The sequence below is a fragment of the Cupressus sempervirens genome, chromosome 2 (assembly GCF_028749045.1).
Source record: "Cupressus sempervirens isolate cs-2001-9-10 chromosome 2, ASM2874904v1, whole genome shotgun sequence".
NCBI lineage: Eukaryota > Viridiplantae > Streptophyta > Pinopsida > Cupressales > Cupressaceae > Cupressus > Cupressus sempervirens.
The window spans coordinates 682,888,574-682,910,803 of record NC_143119.1 but is presented as its reverse complement, the minus strand read 5'-3'; the positions used below and the strand labels follow the sequence as shown (position 1 = coordinate 682,910,803).

General features: G+C 34.4%; 1 protein-coding gene across 1 annotated transcript; it reads left to right on the top strand.

The window, feature by feature from the left end:
- The first annotated feature begins 23 nt into the window (after positions 1-23).
- LOC149575202 (expansin-like A3) lies at positions 24-22,014 on the top strand. The gene is made up of 5 exons (XM_089816010.1): positions 24-150; positions 333-442; positions 603-781; positions 21,349-21,487; positions 21,772-22,014. The coding sequence occupies exons 1-5, from the start codon at positions 24-26 to the stop codon at positions 22,012-22,014; spliced, it is 798 nt and encodes a 265-aa protein (XP_089672136.1).
- The last annotated feature ends 216 nt before the right edge of the window (positions 22,015-22,230 follow it).

Here is a 22,230-nt window from a genome sequence, read left to right as displayed (position 1 = left end):
CTTTCCATCAGACAAGCATAATAATGAAGTTCAAAACTCTCCCTTGCGCGGGATGGATATTAATGTTCATCTTCCCCACAGTCTTTTGTTGTGATCGGTGTCTTTACAAATCAAAAGTGGCATATTACGCTTCTTCTGAGGCTGTCAATAGTAAGTATAAATGTTTTAATTATTAATGGAAGTTCAGCTTTTTAAGTCTAGTCTTTTTAATTAAGAACTAAGGATTAAGAGGTATTCATTAATAAGCATAAATTTCTTGGTTTCTTAAATCTTATTTCTTTTTAGAATAACATATTCTACGATTTCAATAATAAGTATAGTATGAATTACAGTGGGAGCATGTGGGTATGAGTCCTTTGCATCAAACATGAGCAATGGTGATGTGGCTGCAGCGAGTCCCAAAATATATAGGGAAGGGATTGGATGTGGCTGCTGTTACCAGGTATGAACCAATCATTCACACCACCTTTATCTTGTATTGGGATCATGACTAAGATTAAGACTGTTTAATTAGCTTGGTTTAAATAATATTTCTAAATGGTTTATTTTTAGAGTAAAAGTATTAAATAGTCAAAATCGATTTGAACTTTTATTTTGTGCAGATAAGATGCACTGATCCTAAGATTTGCACCGACTCGGGAGTAAAAGTTTTGATTACAGACTTCCCTGAAAACACTCAAACAGATTTTGTGGTTCCCAATAGCACGTTTTCAAAACTGGCGCAACCCACAAAATCTTTTGAGCTTCTAAAAATGGGCATTGTGGATATCGAGTACAAACGGTCAGTAATTGGCTTTAGTTATAATGATAAGTAGGTGATATTTTGTGCAGCAAATCAAATCGCTATATTATTATTAGGATTCAACACTCATTCAGTCATGTTTCATTAGTAGTCATTCATGAATGACTTAAATGTCACACACTAAGGCTTGTTTCCTAGGCTAAAAATGTTAAATAGTCAAAGTTGACTTTCATTTTCAATCTTGATTGTTTGGTTCAAATCAACCCATCTCTCGTGACAATGAATGGAACACTTAGCATTCCCTACAATTAGGTTATGCTAGGGACCCGTACTACTTCAATTTGAGCACTAGAACGAGCACTCATCTGAGTACTATTCCAACTCAAACATACTTGATTATGAAATTTCTCTATGATAAAACCCACTCAATTTATAGCTCATATCATTTTAAATTCTCACTATTCAATCCCACAAGCCATATGGGTGTTTCAATCTTGATCTATGTTTTCTTTTGGGCAGAAACCTATGACAAATGTATCATTTGACAAAAATCCTTCATTTCTTTCTTTGACAAAATACCATGTCCCAATTGAACATATAATTCAATTGAATACAGAATTGGAAGTATTTTAATGATTTGAAGAGAAATGAGTCTTTTGATAAGACTGTTTTATTTCATTTTTTTCTTTGACAGAATACCATGTAAGTACCCAGGGAAGAATATGGCGGTGAAAATAGACAAGATTAGTAGTAATCCATACTTTCTTGCAGTGCAATTTTTGTACCAAGGAGGGCAGACGGATATCATGGTCGTACTGTATCTTCTAATTTATTTAACACTTTAACTTAAGAATCAAGGCTTAGTGTATGATGTAAAAGTTTCACACTTTAACTTAAGAATCAAGGCTTAGTATATGATGTAAAAGTTATCTGAAACTTAGAGATGAATGTATACTAATAAGTTATAATTGCAAAGTGCAGGCGAGAACTTCTATTTGAAAACACATGACACACAACTACGGCGCAACGTGGAGTTTCGATTAGCCGCCAGAAGGAGCTCTGTCTTTACAGATGCTTGTTACAAAAGGATATGATTCTTATTGGGTGTTGACCAAGGAGGCTGTGATACCGGCGAATTGGAGTGTGCGCTCTGTTTATGACACCAAAGTGCAGATCAACAAGAGAACTGTTCTTCCTGTGCCACCCTAGATTGGCACCGGTCTGAATAGTAGCATATAAGTACATGAATTTCAAGATTAGCCAGTGTGTTTTAAATTTCTATGTAGGGTTAGAAATAATTTTAGTTAGTCAGGAGGATGATGGTATGTGATATAAGATTATCTATAAAAGTTCAATCTTTAAGTAGATTTGGACCACGTTCAATTGTTAATTGAATTTGATAAATTGGTTCTCAATGAATGTCTATTTAAGTAAAAGTTATTTGTGATTTAGATATATGCTTATTCAAATTGTTATATTTATCTCTCTTAATAGAGATGTCCTATTTCAATTTATTTTTGTAAAACAAAAATGTTCTTAATGTTTAGTTTCAAATTATGATACTTAACTTTTGAAAAGAAAATAAAAAGTTTTTTAAGGATCAAGCTTGTAAATAATGGAAGTATAAATTAGTTTAAGGTGAGTATAGAGATAAAAAAATTCAATAATAAATGATAAGTTAGTGAACGAAATGCTTCATAAGTTAGTATTTAGTTTGAGATGAGATTTTATGATCTATTTGATGTGAGTTTGGCAAAAGTGTCTCTTTGTCAATGACTTATTTGAAATTCTATGTTGGATTTGTATCAAAGGACAAGTTTGTTAGTTTGAGATGAATTTTTAGCTATAAATTTGTCCTCAAATATTAAATTCATTCTAGCAATTGGTAATGTTTCTCTATAAAAAAATTCTTGATATAATATGTCACCTCCTTTTGAAAGTTTGTCAAAAAACAATATTTGAGAATGTCTTAAAAAATGCTATCACATTATAAGGAATTGTTGTTTTGACTGATCTGCCTGAATTTGAAACAATAATGAAATTATAGAGGAAGATAAGAGTGTATATATTATATAGGCCTTTTAGTGAACCAAAACAAAATGTGGCACTTTTAATTATTATTTTTATCAAATGATTTATTTATGGTCTCTAGATAATGTTGTATTCATTTTTAGGTGATTACAATGAATGTGTCAAATATATTTAAATACTAGTGTGAAACACATTTTGTGAAACATGCAATTAATGTCTTGGTGTACAAGGGTGAAGGTAGTCAACTCACCAAATTTGATTTTGAATATAAATTAGAAATGAATAAATTTATAATTGCTCTTAGAATGATCTCCTTATATCCTTGGATGATTCTTCTATGATTCATAGGTGATTAGAAGGAAGAAATTGATTACCTTTAATACTAGTACATACCATAAAATTAATATGTGAAAAATGTACAACTAGTCTACTCAAGGTGGAAGAATATTGAGGGATAGTTTGTTCAATTTGAATTTTAATGTAAAATTGGAAAGAGACATGCTCATGACAAAAACTTGAACTTTAAATAAATAATGATAAAATCGATGTCACAAACAACTAAATAGAGGAAGGTGTGCATTAAATAATGAGATAAATAAGTAGATTAATAAGATAAATGTAAAAGAGTGTCTGCAAATAGATAAGATACTTGATGAGGTATATAGGGGTATGGATTTGAAAATATGCCATATTTAAATATTCAAAAAATAAGAATTCAAGATTAAAGACTTGTTAGGTTCACTAAGATGATATGCATGAACATGAGATCTTAGGCCTCTGAATCAAAACTAAGATCTCATATTTTTGTTACATAACATTGGAACACGAATACAATTCATTTAGTCCTAAAAGGAGAGATAAAAAATTTAATTGTGTTCCTTTATAACAATACAATTGAGATTATGAATTTTGTGTTTGAGATCTAGGTATAATGAAAAATTGACTATTTTAAGTAAAACAAAAAATTACAAAATAGAAAACCAACATAATAGGATAGATTTTAAAATAAGATGTAAAGAGAAACCTAGATTTATAATTTGGAGCTGAAAATGAAGGATGTGTATACTAAAATCCTAATCTAGGTGACGTCCAAACTGATAGGTCAATAGCGAAAAATGTAGATAAGAGGTGTTGTAGGTTTTTCTCCCACATATTGAGCTAGAAGATGTTAGATATGGTTTTGGGAGTCCTACTCCTAGTATTTCTGCATATTTTAAATATGAGATTAATGTTTTGGGTTGTCAACTATTCTTATCTCTATCCTCTTTTAATTTTAAATTAGGATTTACGAACAAAAAATTGGAGAAGAATAACTTTGTTGTATAGGGGTTTGCCTTAGAAGGTAGACCCTATGTTGAGTAGTGGCATACAAGTTCATGAATTTCAAGACTAGGCAGTGTGTTTTAGATTTCTATGCAGGGTTAAAAATAATTTCAGTTAGTGAGGATGATGGTATGTGATATAAGATTATCTACAAAAGTTCAATCTTTAAGTATATTTGGGCCACCTTCAATTCTTAATTAAATTTGATAAATTAGTTTTTAACGTATGCCTATTTAAATCAAAGTTATCTGTGATTTAGATATATATGCTTATTCAAATTGTTATATTTTACTCTCTTAATAGAGATGTCCTATTTCAACTTATTTTTATAAAACAAAAATGTTCCCAATGTCTAGTTTCAAATGATACTTAACTTTTGAAAAGAAAACAAAACTTTTTTAAAGGATCAATCTTGTAAATATTGCAAGTATAAATTAGTTTAAGGTGAGTAGAGAAATAAAAGATTTCAATAATAAATGGTAAGCTGGTGAACGAAATGCTCAGTAAGTTAGTATCTATCTGAGATGAGATTTTAGGATATATTCGATGTCAAGTTTGGCAAAAGTGCCTCTTTGCCAATGACTTATTTGAAATTTTATGTTGGATTTGTATTAAAGGACAAGTTTGTTAGTTTGAGATGAATTTTTAGCTATAAATTTGTGCTCAAGTATTAAATTCATTCTAGCAATCAGTAATGTTTCTCTATAATAAAAAATCTTGATACAATATGCGACCTCCTTTTGAAAGTTTTCCAAAAAGCAATAATTGAAAATATCTTTAAAAATGTTGTCACATTATAAAGAATTATTGTTTTGATTGATCTCAGTAAATTAAACAATAATGAAAATTATAGAGAAACAAATGAGTGTATATATTTTATAGGCCTTTTAGTGAACCAAAACAAAATGTGTCACTTTTAATTATTTTAAATCTAATGAATTATTTAGGGTATCTAGATGATGCTTTATTCATTTTTAGGTGATTACAATGAATGCATCAAATATCTTTAAATAATAGTGTGCAACAAGTTATGTGAAACATGCCATTAATGTCTTGGTGTAGAAGGGTGAAGAGTGTCAATTCACCAAATTTTTATTTTGACTTTAGATTAGAATTGAATAAATTTATGATTGTTCTTAGAATGATCTCCTTATATCCTTTGGATGATTCTCTATGGTTCATAGGTGCTAAGAAGGAATGCATTGATTACCTTTAATACTAGTACATAACATAAAATTGTGTGAAAATTGCACAACTAGTCTACTCAAGATGGAAGAATGAGGAGGGATAGTTTGTTCACTTTGAATTTCAATGTAAAACTAGAAAGAGACATATTCATGACCAAAAACTTGAACTTTAAATCAATAATGATAAAATCGATGTGGCAAACAACTAAATAGAGGAAGGTATACAAAATAATGTGATAAATAAGTAGATTATTAAGATAAATGTAAAAGAGTGTGTACAAATAAATAAGAAATCAATATTAAAGACTTGTTAGGTTTACTAAGATGATATGTACACCAACATGAGATCTTAGGCCTATGAACAAAAACTAAGGTCTCATATTTTTTTTACATAACATTGGAACACAAGTAGGCTCCATTTAGTCCTTAAAGAAGATATAAACAATTGAATTATGTTTCTTTATAACAATGTAATTTGGATTATTAACTTTGTGTTTGTGATCTAGATATAATGAAAATTGAATAATTTAAGTAAAACATAAAATTACAAAATATAAAACCAACATAATAGGTTAGAATTTGAAATAAGATGTAAAGAGAATCCTAGATTTATAAGTTGGAGCTGAAAGTGAATGATGTGCATACTAGAAATCCTAATCTAGGGCACATCCAAATTGATAGAAATAGAGAAAAATATTGTTGAGAGATGTTGTAGTTTTGTCTCCTACAAATTGAGCTAGAAGATGTTAGATATGGTGTTGGGGGCCCTAGTTATGGTGTTTTTGCATGTTTCAAATATGGGATTAATGTTTTGGGTTGTCTAGGATGCTTATCTCTACCCTCATTTATTTTTCAACTAGAATTTATGATCAAAAAAATGGAGAAGAATAACTTTTTTGTATAGGGGTTTTGCTTAGAATTCAAACCTTATGTTGACATTTCAACCTCTACAATAGCTATTTTTATGAAAAATAAATCTTAAAATTAGAATACAGTAAAATGAAACAATGTTAAAATAAAATAATCATATCTTAGAAATGAAAGTGATGGTGATGCAATGTTGTTCAGACAAGTACGTCAAATGTCAAAAAAAAAAAAAAATCTAGACATGAAATCATACTTGAATGCTCAATATGTTGTAAACTAGTCCTTGGAATCACATATGATCTTGGGTGAGAATGTAAATTCATTCCTTTTCCAAAAAATGAACTTTATGAATAATAGAATATTTGATTTATATAAGGTTCACAAGGTATATTTGATTAATTTAGTCTACTTAAAACTATCATTAATAAAAAACCTAAATTCTAATTGTGAATGCTAACACTAGCAACGACTAAAATTTGGTGTCACATTATTGGGAACCTTTATCCCACCATAATAAGACCCCCACAAGGGATTCGTGAGTATAAGTTTTGTAATGGTATATCTTATCTTAAATTTAGTATTTTATGACAATTTGAAATTTTAGGATTGATTTAAAGTACGAGATCTCTCAAATATGGTCTAGGAAAAATAAAATAGAGTTGGTACCAAATAAACTATGAAATTGTAAAGTGCTATGATTTATTAAACACTACAAAAAGTAAGAGATTAAGTGCATAGCTTTATCGTTGGAGATTAATATTTGATTACTTAGTATGTAAAGGGTATAGAAAATAATGAAAATATGAAACTAAAAAATAATAATATATATAAAACTATTCATTTATGAAAAAATAAGAGAGGAAAAAAGGCTAAATTCATAATAAGTCTATATAATTAGATTTTTGTCAATGATATTTAAAAGGTTTTATAAACCTTTATTTTCCCATGAGTAACCACCTCCGAGACTATAACTTTCCAACTAACAACTATAAGTTGGCACTTGTTGATTAATATAAATTATAAACTAAGCTATTTGATGTAATGAGATAAAATTGCCCGTCATTAGATTTATCCAAATAAGGTTGGAAGTTATAAGGGTTTTCAACACAATCCTTCTCGAATAGAAGCACCTTCACAAATCCTCCTCGCTCACTCAAGAAACACCAAATTGATTGTGTCAGTGGATCTCCTGGCCGTGGAATCTAAAATCATTTGCTATGCTCAAGAAACATTGAATTAACTCCAATATTCACATTGTGAATTCTCCCACCTCTTTTACACAATTAGACATATTTCTTCTAAAATTTCACATCTCTGTAAGTGTGCCTAATGCCTCCTCCAACATTGGAAAATTATGATGTCAAACCCCCTCTTCTATTCTAAAACACACATATATCAACAGTGACCTAATCCACTAAAATTGTTTTCCATTTCATAATTACAATGTATGGATTTTTATTTTTTTAAATAGTAGACAATTGGAATAATTAATTCAGTTGTTATTTTCTATGATTTTTAATATTGATAACAAATTTTAAATTTAAATATAAAAATTTAGAAATAAATAATCAAATTTTAGAAATTATAATTGAAAAAAGTATATTGAGGAAAAAGTATGTACCATAACAAAATATAAATGTCTTAATCTATAATAAATATAATTTAAGATTAATAAATTAGCTCCAATTGATGTACATTTCTTTAGATAGATGTCTTTAAATAGGCTTATTAATTAGTTATCAAGCTATTGATTTAAAGTTTATATATGTATAAATAATCACTTTTAACTTCATAAAAGAATTTCTCTCATGAAAATTGGTGAGCAAAAACTATAATATTCTCAGGCTTATGTTCAAAACCTAAAAATCCTTGTGGGGAATCTTGAGTAGGTAAATTAGAAAAAGACTATTATGGACGTGGATGAGGAGAAGGTTGTTGGCCCTAAAGAGGTTTTTTGGTTCAAGAAAGAGGACCCGTGCTAGCACAAAGAAGAAAGCATGGAAGATTAATAAACATTGACGACCTAAAGAGTGTTGCTACAAGGATGTTCAAAACCTAAAAATCCTTGTGGGGAATCTTGAGCAAGTAAATTAGAAAAATACTACTTTGGACATGGATGAGGAGAAGGGTGTTGGCCCTAAAGAGGTTTTTTGGTTCAAGAAAGAGGACCCATGCGAGCACAAAGAAGAAAGCATAGAAGATTAATAAACATTGACGACCTAAAGAGTGTTGCTACAAGGATGGATCATATGGAATTGGAAGTTGCAGAGCTTCTCAAAACCTTGTCTAGCTTTTCTTTCTACTAGTTTCTTTTTGGTTGGTTTTTGTGTTGGGCTGAATTTTTCTCTTGTACAATCTTTTCTTGTAGGTGGCTACAAGTGACGAAAAAAATTCTTTCTTTTTTGTTAAGCCTTAGTGCTTATATGATTGTAATGATGTTGTAGAGGATTTTCAATCCCTAAAAAACTTATTTTTCTCTTAATAAAAAATAAAATAAAAATAATACATTTGTATGATGATATTTTTTTTTATCGGTAATATTTTTCTTTTAATTATGGGGAGCAAGGATTCGAACCTTGGTTGCACCATTAATAGTGCAACCACTACAACACATAGTGATCCCCAAATTGAATGATGATATTTAATCCTTAATACTTTATCTAAATAAATATAAAAATTTACAATGAAATCATTACGTTGGATTTCAACTTATTTTTTGTTGTGTTTATATGACATTGTTTTGAATCATGAATTAACAATGAACTTTGTGAGATCCATTATGTGCACAAGGATTAAAAAACTAGTCATTTCAAAGTGTTGCTAATAACTGTTGTCACAAAGGTTTGCACCCTTGTTCGAAGTTTTTACCTAAGGATAGCCTTGTGAAACATGGAAACAACCTCCAAGCTGTGGGACTTGAACTGTGAGGTTGAGTCTCCGAAGAAGGTCGGTTTCATTTACTATCAGGGTGCACCTAACTACTCTTGGAGAGGAAAAGGGAGAAGGAATGCATAGAAGCAAATCTACCTATTCTAACCTAAGGTGATGCACCAAAATACAGTGTTCAAACTAATCTCTGCCCATACATGCACTATTGAACCATCATGACTCCAAAAGATATACACATCTAGACTTGATTTAATTTAACAATCACATGTAGATCAAAAAAAAAAAATGAATGACACAAGGAAAGAGAGGATTCACTTATATACCATTCATTGGCCAAAAGAGATACAATCATGCAAGATTGCAAATATCTACAATACACCAATGAGAGGCAAATAGTTCTTGCACTTCACATCAATGGCTGAAGGAGATAAGAATGTCATGTAGTTCAGAGGAGAAAAGGATTTATAATGAAATTACAAACCAATATCAGAGAAGTCAGAGAAGAGTCGACCAGTACAAAATATACAAAAATTTCCTTTATAGCTCAGGCATAACTAAGATATTTTCTAACTAAATTTACTCCACAACCACTGCCATTAAGTCTTGATAAAGATCTGGAGAAAATCTGATCCGGGCAGGTATTCAAATACAATGAAATCTAATATTCTGTCGAAATAGGGTCTCGAGAAGATAGGAAACGATGCCATTAAACAGTTCTAACAAAAAATATGGATAAACTGGGGGGGTGGAGTGTTTTCTTGTTGTTTATTGGGTTCAGCATTCATTCAAGAGTGGTTGGAATTGATCATGAGGATCAAATCACGCAACAAAACTCAATCCCCTTCGTATCTAGCTCGTGAATTAGAAAAGTTAGCAAGTCAACCGAACTTTGCCAACAGGATGAGCCACATGGGCCAATAGTCTTTCAATTTTTTGCCACCCCGCAAAGTCTCCACATGGTTGACCACATCTAAATGACTAATCAAACCACCCTTTCAAAACCTTGACTGCGATATCTCCCAATTGCTAGCCTTAACTGTCAACGCTAACTACAGCATTAACTCCCTAGGCCCACAACTCGTAATGTTTAACTTCCTCACATCTCCAGAATGCAGGAAAGTGTTGATCATTGATCTCCATGAGATCAATGATCGTGAAAGATCTTATCATACTGCGCTTGCCCCTCAAAATTCTTGGGCCTATGAACCACTCAGCATCTGACTCAGCCTGACCCGGCCCCATTTGGCATCACCCTACGGCATACGAAACCAACCTGACCCCACAAAGACACATGGCAGCGAGGTGCTTTCTCGTATTACTTAACATCCTTGCACTTTCATGATGTAGGGAAGTGCTAGCCCTCGATCTCATTTGAATCTAATGGTGGAAGGTACAACTAAGAAGATGTGACATCACTGCAACTTTAGCTTTTATTCCTTTGGACTTGCAAGGACACATGGTGATCTAGTGCTTGCCTACATTGGCAAGAAGTATGACAAAACACAGAATGCGGGAAAGCGGGTGCCAATCAAATTTCCAACTGGACTGACCTAGAATATTTGCCTCACCTACCATGAGTCACAAAGGGGCTTCCCTAAATTATGTAAAGGTCATTTGTTTTGAGAAAGTGGGAAAGCACCTACCGTAGATTTTTGCAAGATCTGACAATGGGGAAAGTTACGGGTAAGTAGAAATAAATTTAGGGAATATATGGGATACAATAAGGTTTTTTACTCATTTATTTTTTGTATCTCCATGGAATTAAAATAATATTAAAGATGGGAAGCGACCGTTGGGTGGGCTCAAGTGTTTGAATTTCAATTTTTTGGCAGGAGGCAAAAATAAGTAACATTTTGGCGACTCGAAGGGGACGCAAGCTAGCTATGCATATGACCAGTGACCTTATGCATCCATTAGGCCATAGAGTCGTAAAAGATTTGGACCAATGCACTATGAAACCCTAACCCTACCTTTGCAGTAGTATAACATTGAAAGCTCTATCTCTGCTCCTCTATAACTTAGAAAAACACATGTGCTCGTACACTTCTTGGAAAGCCAGAAACCAATAGGAAGAAAACTAAGCTACTTATGTACGTGAAACCTCAACCCCTGTCAGAAACATAGTTTGAGGTAGATCTCATTGATTGGGATAGGCAAAATTTCACCACCAGGCTTGCTTAATTGAAAAGCATTAACCTGCTTGCAATTGACAATCACATAGGGACCACTCCATAGACAATCAAATTTTGAGTGTCTCCCTAGCTTTGCCCTGTCCACATCCCATTTCAAAACCAAATCACCTTCTCTAAAGATTCTGACCCTAACCTTCTTGTCAAAGCTCCCTTTCACCTATTACTGATGTGTTTCTAGGGTTTGCATGGCCTGACTTCTTTTCTCTTCCAGCTCCATCAGCTCCGTCATTCTCACTATCATGGCATCATCTTCAATTAGCTCCAGCTGATGAGCTAGTTCTAGGGATGGAAATTCTAATAAAATTAAAATCCTTTCTTCTTTGCTATATACCAACATAAATGGTGAATTTCCTATTGACCTCTTAGGTGTTATTCTGTCAACCCACGGTGCAGTCCTCAGCTTTTGATGCCAACACCTCTAATTATCCTCTATAGTTCTTTTCATAATCCTAATCAAGTTTTTGGTGGATGACTTAGCCAAACCATTGCCTTGAGGATAGTAGTTTGAGGATGTGCTCAAGTAGATATTATGGTCAACTACCCATCCACAAATCTGAGCTCCTACAAAAGATTTTGCATTATCTAAAATAATGGTTGAAGGGGCACCAAACCTGGTCACAATTCTGTCAAGGAATTCAATGATTGAAGATTTTGTGGTGTCCTTCAATGCAACTGCCTCTGTCCATCTGGTGAAGTAATCTATAGCAGCTAAAATCCATTTGTGACTAGAACTAGAAGAAGGATTGAGAGGGCCTATGAAATCCAATCCCCATTAAGCAAAAGGTTGGTCCACCTAAATGGGATGAAGAGGAAGAGCTGTAAGCTTTTGCTTACCAGAAAAGAAGGCACATTTTTCACACTTCCTCACATACCTATAACAATCATAGAATAGGGATGGCCAGTAGTAACTAGCCCTCATGATCTTCATTGCAGTTGTCCTTGCTGAGAAGTGACCACCATCAGGACCATCATGAAGCTCTTTGATCATTCTTTCAGCTTGGTCTATGTCACTACATCTTAATAGGGCTCCATTAAAATATTTCCTAAAAATGATACTATCAACTATGACATAAGGAATTGACTGTAATATATATTGTCTCCTTTTAGTTCTATCTAATCCTTGAGGATATCCATTGCCTAATAAGGAATTATTCATATCATCCATCCAATTCCTTGGGTCATAATTTCTTGTCTCTTGTTGTTATGTTAGTATCATAGCAACTTCCTCATCTGATTCTTGATATGATATCATCTATTTACACAAAACCTTCCCTCTTACCAGCTTGGTGATCTGGATGTCAACATCGTATTCCATTACTTTAGTAATCCAACTAGCCCTTTTCTCACTAATATCTTTGCTCAAAAGGAAATCCTTCACACTCACATGGGGTACTAACAAATGAATTTTATTGTGAGATAGGAGGTATCTAAATTTCTTTAAAGCTCTGATGATTGCAAGGGCTTGCTTCTCTACATAGTTGTATTTGTTTTCATACTCTTTAAGCCCTTCACTAAAGAAGGCTATGGGATGCTCTTCATCTTTATCATTTTTTTGAGTCAAGACGAAGGAGATACTTGACTCACCGCCTAGGGCATAAAGGATGAAATCCTTTTCAAAATTTGGATTAATGAGAGTAGGGGCTAAGGCTATGGCTACCTTGATCTCTGCGAAACTTTCCTTCCCTTCCTTGGTCCATGCAAAGACCATACTTTTCTTGAGAATAGCCATAAGGGGTTTTACCATGGTAGCAAGATTAGGGATAAATCTTCTTACAAAATTTATCCTACCAAGGAAACTTTGCAACCCTTTTTTATGTTTGGGAAGAGGGAGAGCAAGTATTGCTTTTGTTCTTTCTAGATCAATGGTTAAACCATCCTCAGACACAATGTGTCCAAATAAGTTTCCTTGATTGGTAGCAAAGACAAACTTGCTTGGGTTAAGGGATACCCAAAACTCTCTACACCTTAAGAACACCTGTCTTAAATGATCAAAATGATCTTCTACATTCTTTGAATACACTGTGATATCATCAAGGTAAACTAATACAAACTTTTTGATCACATTTTTGAAGGCCATCTCCATTTCCTTCTGAAATGTAGCACCTGCATTGGTTAGTCCAAATGGCATCTTACAATAAGCATAAGTACCCCATTTGGTGGTAAATGCAATCTTGTACCTATCAAACTCTTTGACTAGCACTTGATTATAGACAGAAAATCCATCAAGAAATGAAAACCTCTTTGAACCACTGACCTTGGACAAAATTTTCTCCATGGAAGGGAGAGGACGGTGATCTTTAAGGGAAGCTTGGTTAAGGTACCTAAAGTCCACACACAATCTAATTTCTCCATTATTCTTCCTAACAGGGACAAGGTTTGATACCCATGACGAGTGCTTGATGGGGAAAATTATATTGGCCTCAATCAATTTGGATAGCTCCTTTCTCATTAAGGGTTCAATTTTTGGATTCACTAGCCTCTATTTTTTTCTTACTGGTTTGACATTATCAATTAAATCTGTGGTATGCTGAAACAACCTTGGGTCAAAACCCTTTAAATCATCATATGTCTAGGAAAATACATCATTAAATTCTTGACATAGATGAATAAAACTTTTTTGCTCAATCTCAGAACATACCTTCCCCATGTTTAATGATTTCCCATTAGCCACCGTGACTGGGATGTGATCGTCTTCATCAGCAGCTAGGTTCATGACTCGGCCTCTCGCTTGGTCATCAAGATTGAAAACACTCTCTAAGGTAATGAGACCCTTAGGCAATTTTTTGGAACTAATATTAATGATTTGATCACCATACTGATCCTGTAGTCTTGACTGGTTTCTATCTAAAAATTCTGCTTCATTCTGTAAGAAGTTTACAATTTGTTCATTAGATTCAAACACTTTCCAATGGATGTTGTTGTCAGGGATGGCAAGCCTTACTACCATTTTTATTTTTTTCTTCTTCTTCTTCTCAAAATTCCTTGGCACATCATGAGATGCACCTATTGCTGCAAGCCTATCAGCATATCTATTTTCTTTTCTAAGGATGCTTTGAATATTAAATGCATCGAAACCCTCAATTAAATCCCATACCTTATGTTTATAAGACTTGAGCAAACCATTCTTGGTGATATTATGATTTCTCACTTGATTAACCACCAACTCACTATCTCCATATACACTTAAGGCTTGAATTCCTCTTTTTTGAGCAAGTAGGAGACCCTAAATCAAGGATTCATACTCGGCCACATTATTAGTGTAACTAAATTGGAGTCTAAAGGAGAAGTAGTACCTTACTTGTGCAGGAGAAATCAACATCACACTAGCCCCTGATCCATTCTTATTCCTTGAGCCATAAAAGTACATACTCCATATCCCACTCACATCTTCTTTAGTCTCCACAAGATTGGGAACTAGAGCATCCTTCTCTAATACACAATATGTACTGAGGCCTATCTCAAGAGTTTCTGACATAAGATCAAATTGAATTAGCCCATTCATCTAAGAGAAAAGCAGGTATCTTTGCTAGGGAATTGGTAGGCTCATTCATTATGTCATTCTCATCCATTTCTAGGATAGTGCAATTCATGTTGGTGAGATTAAGGGTGTAAAGTTCAGTATGATGGAGGGATTGAGGCTCTACTCTAATTGAAGATTTGGTCTCATATCTTGTTCTAAAAGACATACATGACCAATCAAAAGATATGTAACCACCTATTTGGGCAGTGAAGTCTCTTGACAGATAGATGGCAAAATGTGGCTTGACTTCAACAACGGATATATCTTGAGTTACAGTACAAACAAGGCATGCATGTAGGGCCATTTACACATTCCTAAGGATCCCTATAGTCTTGATAGTACTACCATACAACTATAATACATTTTTAACAATTGGCTCATATTTCATTTTCAAGGCATCGGCAACACACCTAGGCATCACTGAACTACTAGCCCCTGAATCAATCATGCAATTGTGGACTAGTTTACCCCTATAATTAGAGAAAAATAAAATGGAGGGGGTCTAACCTTTTTACTTGTTTCTTCCTCCCTCGATGGTTTTACTAGGCTTGTGGCACTTTCCATGCTGGGTGGCTAATCCTTTCGTTCAATACTTTCCAATTCTTGTTGTAGCAACCTCTTTTTCATGGGTATAGTAGCAACAGCATCCCACATGGAAATATTGAAATTTTTCCTCTTCATTTGTTCTACCACATTGAATGACGTAGTAGGTACTTTGGTAGAATCCTTGGGAGATACATTTGTAGGAGGTTGAGATGGAACAACCTGAGGATCACTTACATCCTTTCTGCCATTATTTCACCTTTGCTGCTGGAAGGTATTTGATTGATCATTTACTGCTTGTTCATGAGGTATTGCATTTGAAGTTGAGGCATGATTGGGAGGAGGAGGGGTAGCATCTTCAATAGCTCTTCCTTTGCTCCTAGTGTTGTGAGCAATGGGATCCTAGTTTACATTACAATGTTCCTCCACCTAATGATTCATAAAGAAGCAATCACCTTGTCCTTGTATATACAAGGCATCTTTAAATTGGTCCTCCTTGTACAATTGTCCTGTTGCAAGCTCTTGGATGATCAAAGCCAAATAAGATTCGGCCTTTTGACATATGCAACAGGCATAGGAGTAGTTATAGGAGGGACAAAAATCTTGATCTTGGGCCATGTTGTTTTGAGAAATAATGGCCCTACTTTGGTTGACATTTGAGGTTGAAGCATGGCTATTCTGCCTATTCTAATCAAAAGAATTGTTCCCATGATTATGATTTGGAGGCCTACCATTGTTTAGAGTTTGATATTGCAATTGATGAGCCTTACTACCTTGAGCTTGTTGTCTCTCTAAAGTCACCATCTTGTTGTTCACTTTCTACATCACAAAGAAGCTATCCTCCAGCTTCTTCTCTTGGCCCTGCAATCTTTTATCTATGTTCAGCATCATAGATTGCATCATCTCCTTTATTTCATCTATTCCATTTGAAGATGTGGAAGCTTGAGGGACTAGAGTAAGGGATTGTGATGTGGAAGTTGTGGGAAGAGGAGTCATTGTTGGTTGGTGATTTGGAACATCAGGAAAGAAAGGCATAGGAGGCCTTAGAGCTAGCTTACCTCCTTGTATTAGGATGTTTTCTAACTTTATTGCTATGTCATAAGCATTAGACAAGGTATCTCCTTCCATAGTTTGGATTGTAGTGGCAATGTCACTGTTAAAAGCTCTAAGGTAATGCAAGAAGGCATTACCAGGGGTAGGTTTTACTAAAGTAGGTATTCTATCCCATGTATTTTGAAATCTATAGTCAAAATCAGTCATACATTCATGGGGGGCTCTTTTTATAGTAGTCAACTATTCTAAAAGTGACAAATGGTCACTTTTGTCCTCAAAGTGTTTGCATAGTCCTGCTCCTAATCCATCCCAATCTGCTACGGAACCATGAGCCAAACCTCTATACCATTGTAGTGCTTTTCCTTTCAAGGATGAGGCTAGAAGTCTAACTGCAACATCCTCCTCTATAATACCATGGATATTATAGACATTTGCAACTTCTTGAATGTGTTCTGAAGGAGAGATAGAAGTTTCACCAGTAAACTATGGTATACTTTTGAGTGTAGCTATTGGTATGTCATGTCTTTGGGCCAATAAAAGAGGACTTCCACCATTAAAGGTGGCAAATGCATGAGCCCTAGGCTGTGCCATATAGACAAGTGATCTATTGATATGTGTTGATGGAAATCTAGGCTGAGATCTAACAGTAGGAGAAGTAGAGATTGATCTTGCAAGTGTATTTGTTACTATTGCACTCCTAACTGGTGATAAAGATACTCTAGTCTTGCAATTGAAAGCTCTTGGTACTGAAATTTACCTCTAGAAGATGCCCTTGTTTCAGCTTTGGGCATGAATTACTGCAACTTTGGTCTGGAACCAGATGTATTTGAAGCTAAGAGTTTCCAAGTACTTGAAGAATGAATCCCTTGAAGGCTTGAACACCGAAGTCAGTACTATCTCCTTGGTATTAATCTTGAAATCTTCCTTTTGACACTAGTAGACTTGAAATTTTTTGAATACAGTCCCACCGGGAGTGCCAAAAATTGTTGTAACAAAGGTTTGCACCTTTGTTTGAAGTTTTTACCTAAGGATAGCCTTGTGAAACATGGAAACAACCTCCAAGTTGTGGGACTTGAATTGTGAGGTTGAGTCTATGGAGAAGGCTGGCTTCCTTTACTATCAAGGTGCACCTAACTACTCTTGGAGAGGAAAAGGGAGAAGGAATGCATAGTAGCAAATCTACCTATTCTAACCTAAGGGGGTGATGCACCAAAATAGAGTGTTCAAATCAATCTCTACCCATACATGCACTATTGAACCATCATGACACCAAAAGATATACATATCCATACTTGCTTTAATCTAACAATCACATGCAGATCAAAAAAACAAATGAATGACACAAGGAAAGAGAGGATTCACTTATATACCATTCATAGGCCAAAAGAGATATAGTCATGCAAGATTGCATATATCTACAATACACCAATGAGAGGCAAATAGTTCTTGCACTTCACATCAATGGCTGAAGGAGATAAGAATGGCATGCAGTTCAAAGGCAAAAGGGATTTACAGTGAAATTGTAGAGCAATATCAGAGAAGTCAAAGAAGAGTCAACCAATACAAAATCTATAAAAATTGCCTTTATAGCTCAAGCATAACTAAGATATTTTCTAACTAAAGTTACTCCGCAACCACTACCATTAAGTCTTGATAAAGATCTGGAGAAAATCTAATACAGGCACAGATTCAAATACAATGAAATATAATATTCTATCGAAACAGGGCCTTGAGAAGACAGGAAATGGTGCCATTACACCATTCTAACCAAAAAGATGGATAAACTGGGGGGGTGGAGTGTTTTTCTGTTGTTTACTAGGTTCATCATTCATTCGAGAGTTGTTGGAATTGGTCATGAGGATCAAATCATGCAACAAAACTCGATCCCCTTTGTATCTAGCTCATGAATCAGCAAATTCAGCAAGTCAACCAAACTCTACCAATAGGATGAGCCACGTGGACCAATAGTCTTTCAATTTTTTGCCACCCCACAAAGTCTCCACACAGTTGACCACATCTAACTGACTAACCGAGCCACCTTTTCAAAACCATGACCGCGATGTCTCCCAACTACCAGTCTTAACTGCCAATGCTAACTATAGTTTTATCTCCCCAGGCCCACAAGGACACATGTCCTTCAATTGCTTTCCCTCAATGTTTAACTTCCTCACATCTCCAGAATGCAAGAAAGTGCTAATTGTTGATCTCATGGAGATCAAAAATGATGAAAGATCTTATCATACTGTGCTTGCCCCTGAAAATTCTTGGGCCCACGAACCACTCGGCATCTAACTCAGTCTAACTCGACCCCATCTGGCATCACCCTGCAGCATATAAAACCAACCTGACCCCACAAACACACGCGGCAGCGAGGTGCTTGCCCGCATTACTTAACATCCTTATGTGGGGAAGTGCTAGCCCTCGATCTCATTTGAATCTTATGGTGGAAGGTACAACTAAGAAGACGTGACATCACTGCAACTTTAGCTTTTATTCCTTTGGGCCTGCGAGGACACGTGACAACCTAGTGCTTGCCCGCATTGTCAGGAAGTCTGACAAAACATAGAATGCAGGAAAGCACGTGCCAATCAAATTGCCAGCTGGACTGACCTTCTTCCTTTCTATGGCCCATGCAAGAATATTTGCCTCACCTACCACGCATCACAAAGGGGTTTCCCTGCATTATGTAAAGGTCATTTTTTTTAAGAAAGCGGGAAAGCGTCCACCAAAGATTTGTGCAAGATCTAACGGTGGGGAAAGTTACGAGTAAGCATAAATAAATTTAGGGAATATATGGGATATGATAAGGTTTTTTACTCGTTTATTTTTTGTATCTCCATGGCGTTAAAATAATATTAAAGATGGGAAGCGACCGTTGGGTGGGCTCAAGTGTTTGAATCTCAAATTTTTTGTGAGAGGCAAAAATAGGTAACAATACCTACTTAAATATGTTCCAATAACCATGCCCTACAACTAGCTCATAAATTACCAATATTTGTGTATTAATGTCCTAATAAAATTGCACTCCTCTAATTAAAACTTAACAAATTTCATCTACTAATACAACAAATGAATGACAATTAGTACATGTGAAATATTTTAATGAACTTTTATTTTTCTATATATGAATGATTGTAATAAAAATGCTCCATTGTACAATTTAATTGAACATTAATTCATGTTCTCAAAGTGGTGCCTTGTGTCCACTCCTTATCAAGATAATTTTTTTAAGGATGGATATGGCCCAATAATCATACTTTTCAAAGTTTCCCACTCAGATTTGTGTATAAATAGTTGCTTCTTCCATTTAGCTTTCCCACCAACTCAACATCAAGTGGTAGTATAACCTAAAAAGATCATCATGGAATGAGTTAAGTGAACTCATCTAGAAGTTTAAAGTTGATGCTTAGGCTTAGTTGTTGGCATGGAAAATTTGCCCCTGCTACCTTAAAAGATGGACTATTAAGCACACCTTTTTGTTCAGCTCCCATGCCCAACAACTCTGGAGATTCCTCTTTTCCACTTTTTCGACTTTATTCGCTCAAGCTTGGTACTAGATGAATGCCTTGCTTAGTCTTTCATCAACCCCTACTATTATCATGCATCCTTCAGGCACATTATCCTTAAACATATGTGTATGGTTGTCTTATTATGATATTTGGGACTTCTTGGGAGGTCACACATACCTGTACTACTCCAGCTTGAGCCCGCTTAACTACAGAGTTTCCTCCATCGTTAAACCCACTCTATATGGTTGTCTTTTCACACACTTTCCATTCTTCTCAGGTTTAGTATTTGATGGCCACTTCAGATTTCTCTCCTCTGCTTCTTACTTTTAAAGCTGCCCTCCAGACCAACGTCGAGCTCAAAAAGTCTCTTGAAGATATACAATATCAGCTTTGTATGTTTGAAGAAAAGTATAAAGTGTAGGTAAATCAAGCTGCCATCAAATATTCTTGAGCAATGTGCTTACATCAAAGAGCTCAATTTTATTGAAGTTGGCTGTCATGTTTCTCTAGAGGAGTCTTGTTGAACAAATATATGTCATGGTTCTTTCAGCATGGAATACAAACAGCTTTGTTGTAGCATTGCTTCAGCGTTCTATATTAAAAGATGCTGATATTTTGAAGGAATCACCTAATATCTGGAAAGAAGTTTGGAAGTAAATAACATTTTCAAAACTGTTGAATTAAGATAGTCATTTACTATAATAACATTACTTGTATCTATTTTCATATATTGGATAAAAAGGTTTATTTTTGTTAATAAAATTCTTCTTTCAATAAATAAAAATGAATCTAACAAAACTTAAAACCAAAAGGACTACTTTCCCACAAACTACAAGAAGAGTGGCTCATTATGAAGCCAGGGTCCATTCATGCCGACTGCAAATTGCCACTATCAATATATAAAGGCACATCGTACTCAGTGGCTTCCCTTTTAATGCACGCGTTGAATTTGGGTATATTTGCTTCTTTCAAAAAATAGCACGTCCATAGAGTCGGTAAACTGGAAAAGGCTATGGGCCTCTCAAAATACAGTTGGCCACCATATTTTTGTTTTGCATTCCATGGGATTAAATGAAACCACTATTTCCCATGTATAATTGCCTGCCTCTCACGCGGCCTTCTTGAATTTTAGTTTATTATAAAGTCTTCTTTGTTTTTCTTATTTGTCATCTATATAACAATGGAGTTGAAAAAGATATGTGCTTTAGTTTGTTGTTATTTAAACATTGGCTCTTGAACTACTAGTTTATAGACATTGTCTTCTTCAACAACTATTTATAGATTCAACAACTATTTATAAAATATAGGTCAATATGTATGGTTCAAAAACTATATAATTGAATAATAATAACAATGTTATAACTAAATTCATTCCAATCTTATAATCTGTCTTACAACTATACCTATATACTAAAATGACAGGATTTGAATGATTTGAAGGGAAATGGGGCACATTTGACAAGAATATGTGTTTCTTAATTTCGTTTCACAGAATACCATGTGAATTTCCAGGGAAGAACATGACAGTGAAGGTAGACAAGATTAACAATTACCCATACTTTCTTGCTCTTGCTCTACAATTTCTGTACCAAGGAGGTCAGACGGATATCATGGGCGTTGAAGTTGTTCCTGTAAGAAACATTCATCTTATTCATGACTGGATATTCAAACCCTTAATAAATTTGAGTGGGTACAAGAAAGATAAATTTATTTTTTATATAAAAATATTTGATGGATGTCATCGACAAACAAATTTTAGGTATTTGATACAGACCCAGCGTGCCTGAAACCTCTTCGACTAAGAGCATGAATACTTTTTAACATTTGATCTTTCAAATATTTTTTTTGAATATGTAATTTTAATATTTTGATTAATAGAAAAAAATCTATTCATAAATTTATTGAATTAATTGAGGTGGGATCTTCGGGGTGGAAATCAATGAGGCGTGACCTTAGGGCGATGTGGAGTATGGAGCAGCCACCAGAGGGGGAAATGTCAATAAGGATTCTTGTTACCAGTGGATATGATGGTTTTTGGGTGTGGGCCAAGGGTGATGTTTTTCCTTCTAATTGGAAAGTGGGTTCCATTTATGACAGCAAAGTTCAGATCAAAGAAATTGCACAGGAACACTGTTCCCCTTGTATTACCAAGTTGTAATTCATGTTTCACACATCAATGCTTGAGATTATTGTGGTCCTCTCCACTACTACAACCTGAACTATATGGGACAATAATGCAAAGGAATTCTTTAAAAAGTATTTTGATTTATTGGTGGGTGGAAGAGAGTTGAGGTTGACTAATCAGACACAAGTCTAAATTTGTTTAGAGAGATCATAATTTGTAGAAGAAAATTTATTTTGGTGTAGGGGAAAG

Bases quoted from the DNA above. Each gene is read 5' to 3' on its own strand.
- LOC149575202 (XM_089816010.1), top strand. From the start codon at position 24: ATGAAGTTCAAAACTCTCCCTTGCGCGGGATGGATATTAATGTTCATC. The intron at 443-602 runs GTATGAACCAAT...TATTTTGTGCAG, and splicing joins GATGTGGCTGCTGTTACCAG to ATAAGATGCACTGATCCTAA. The intron at 21,488-21,771 runs GTAAGAAACATT...GAATTAATTGAG, and splicing joins TGGGCGTTGAAGTTGTTCCT to GTGGGATCTTCGGGGTGGAA.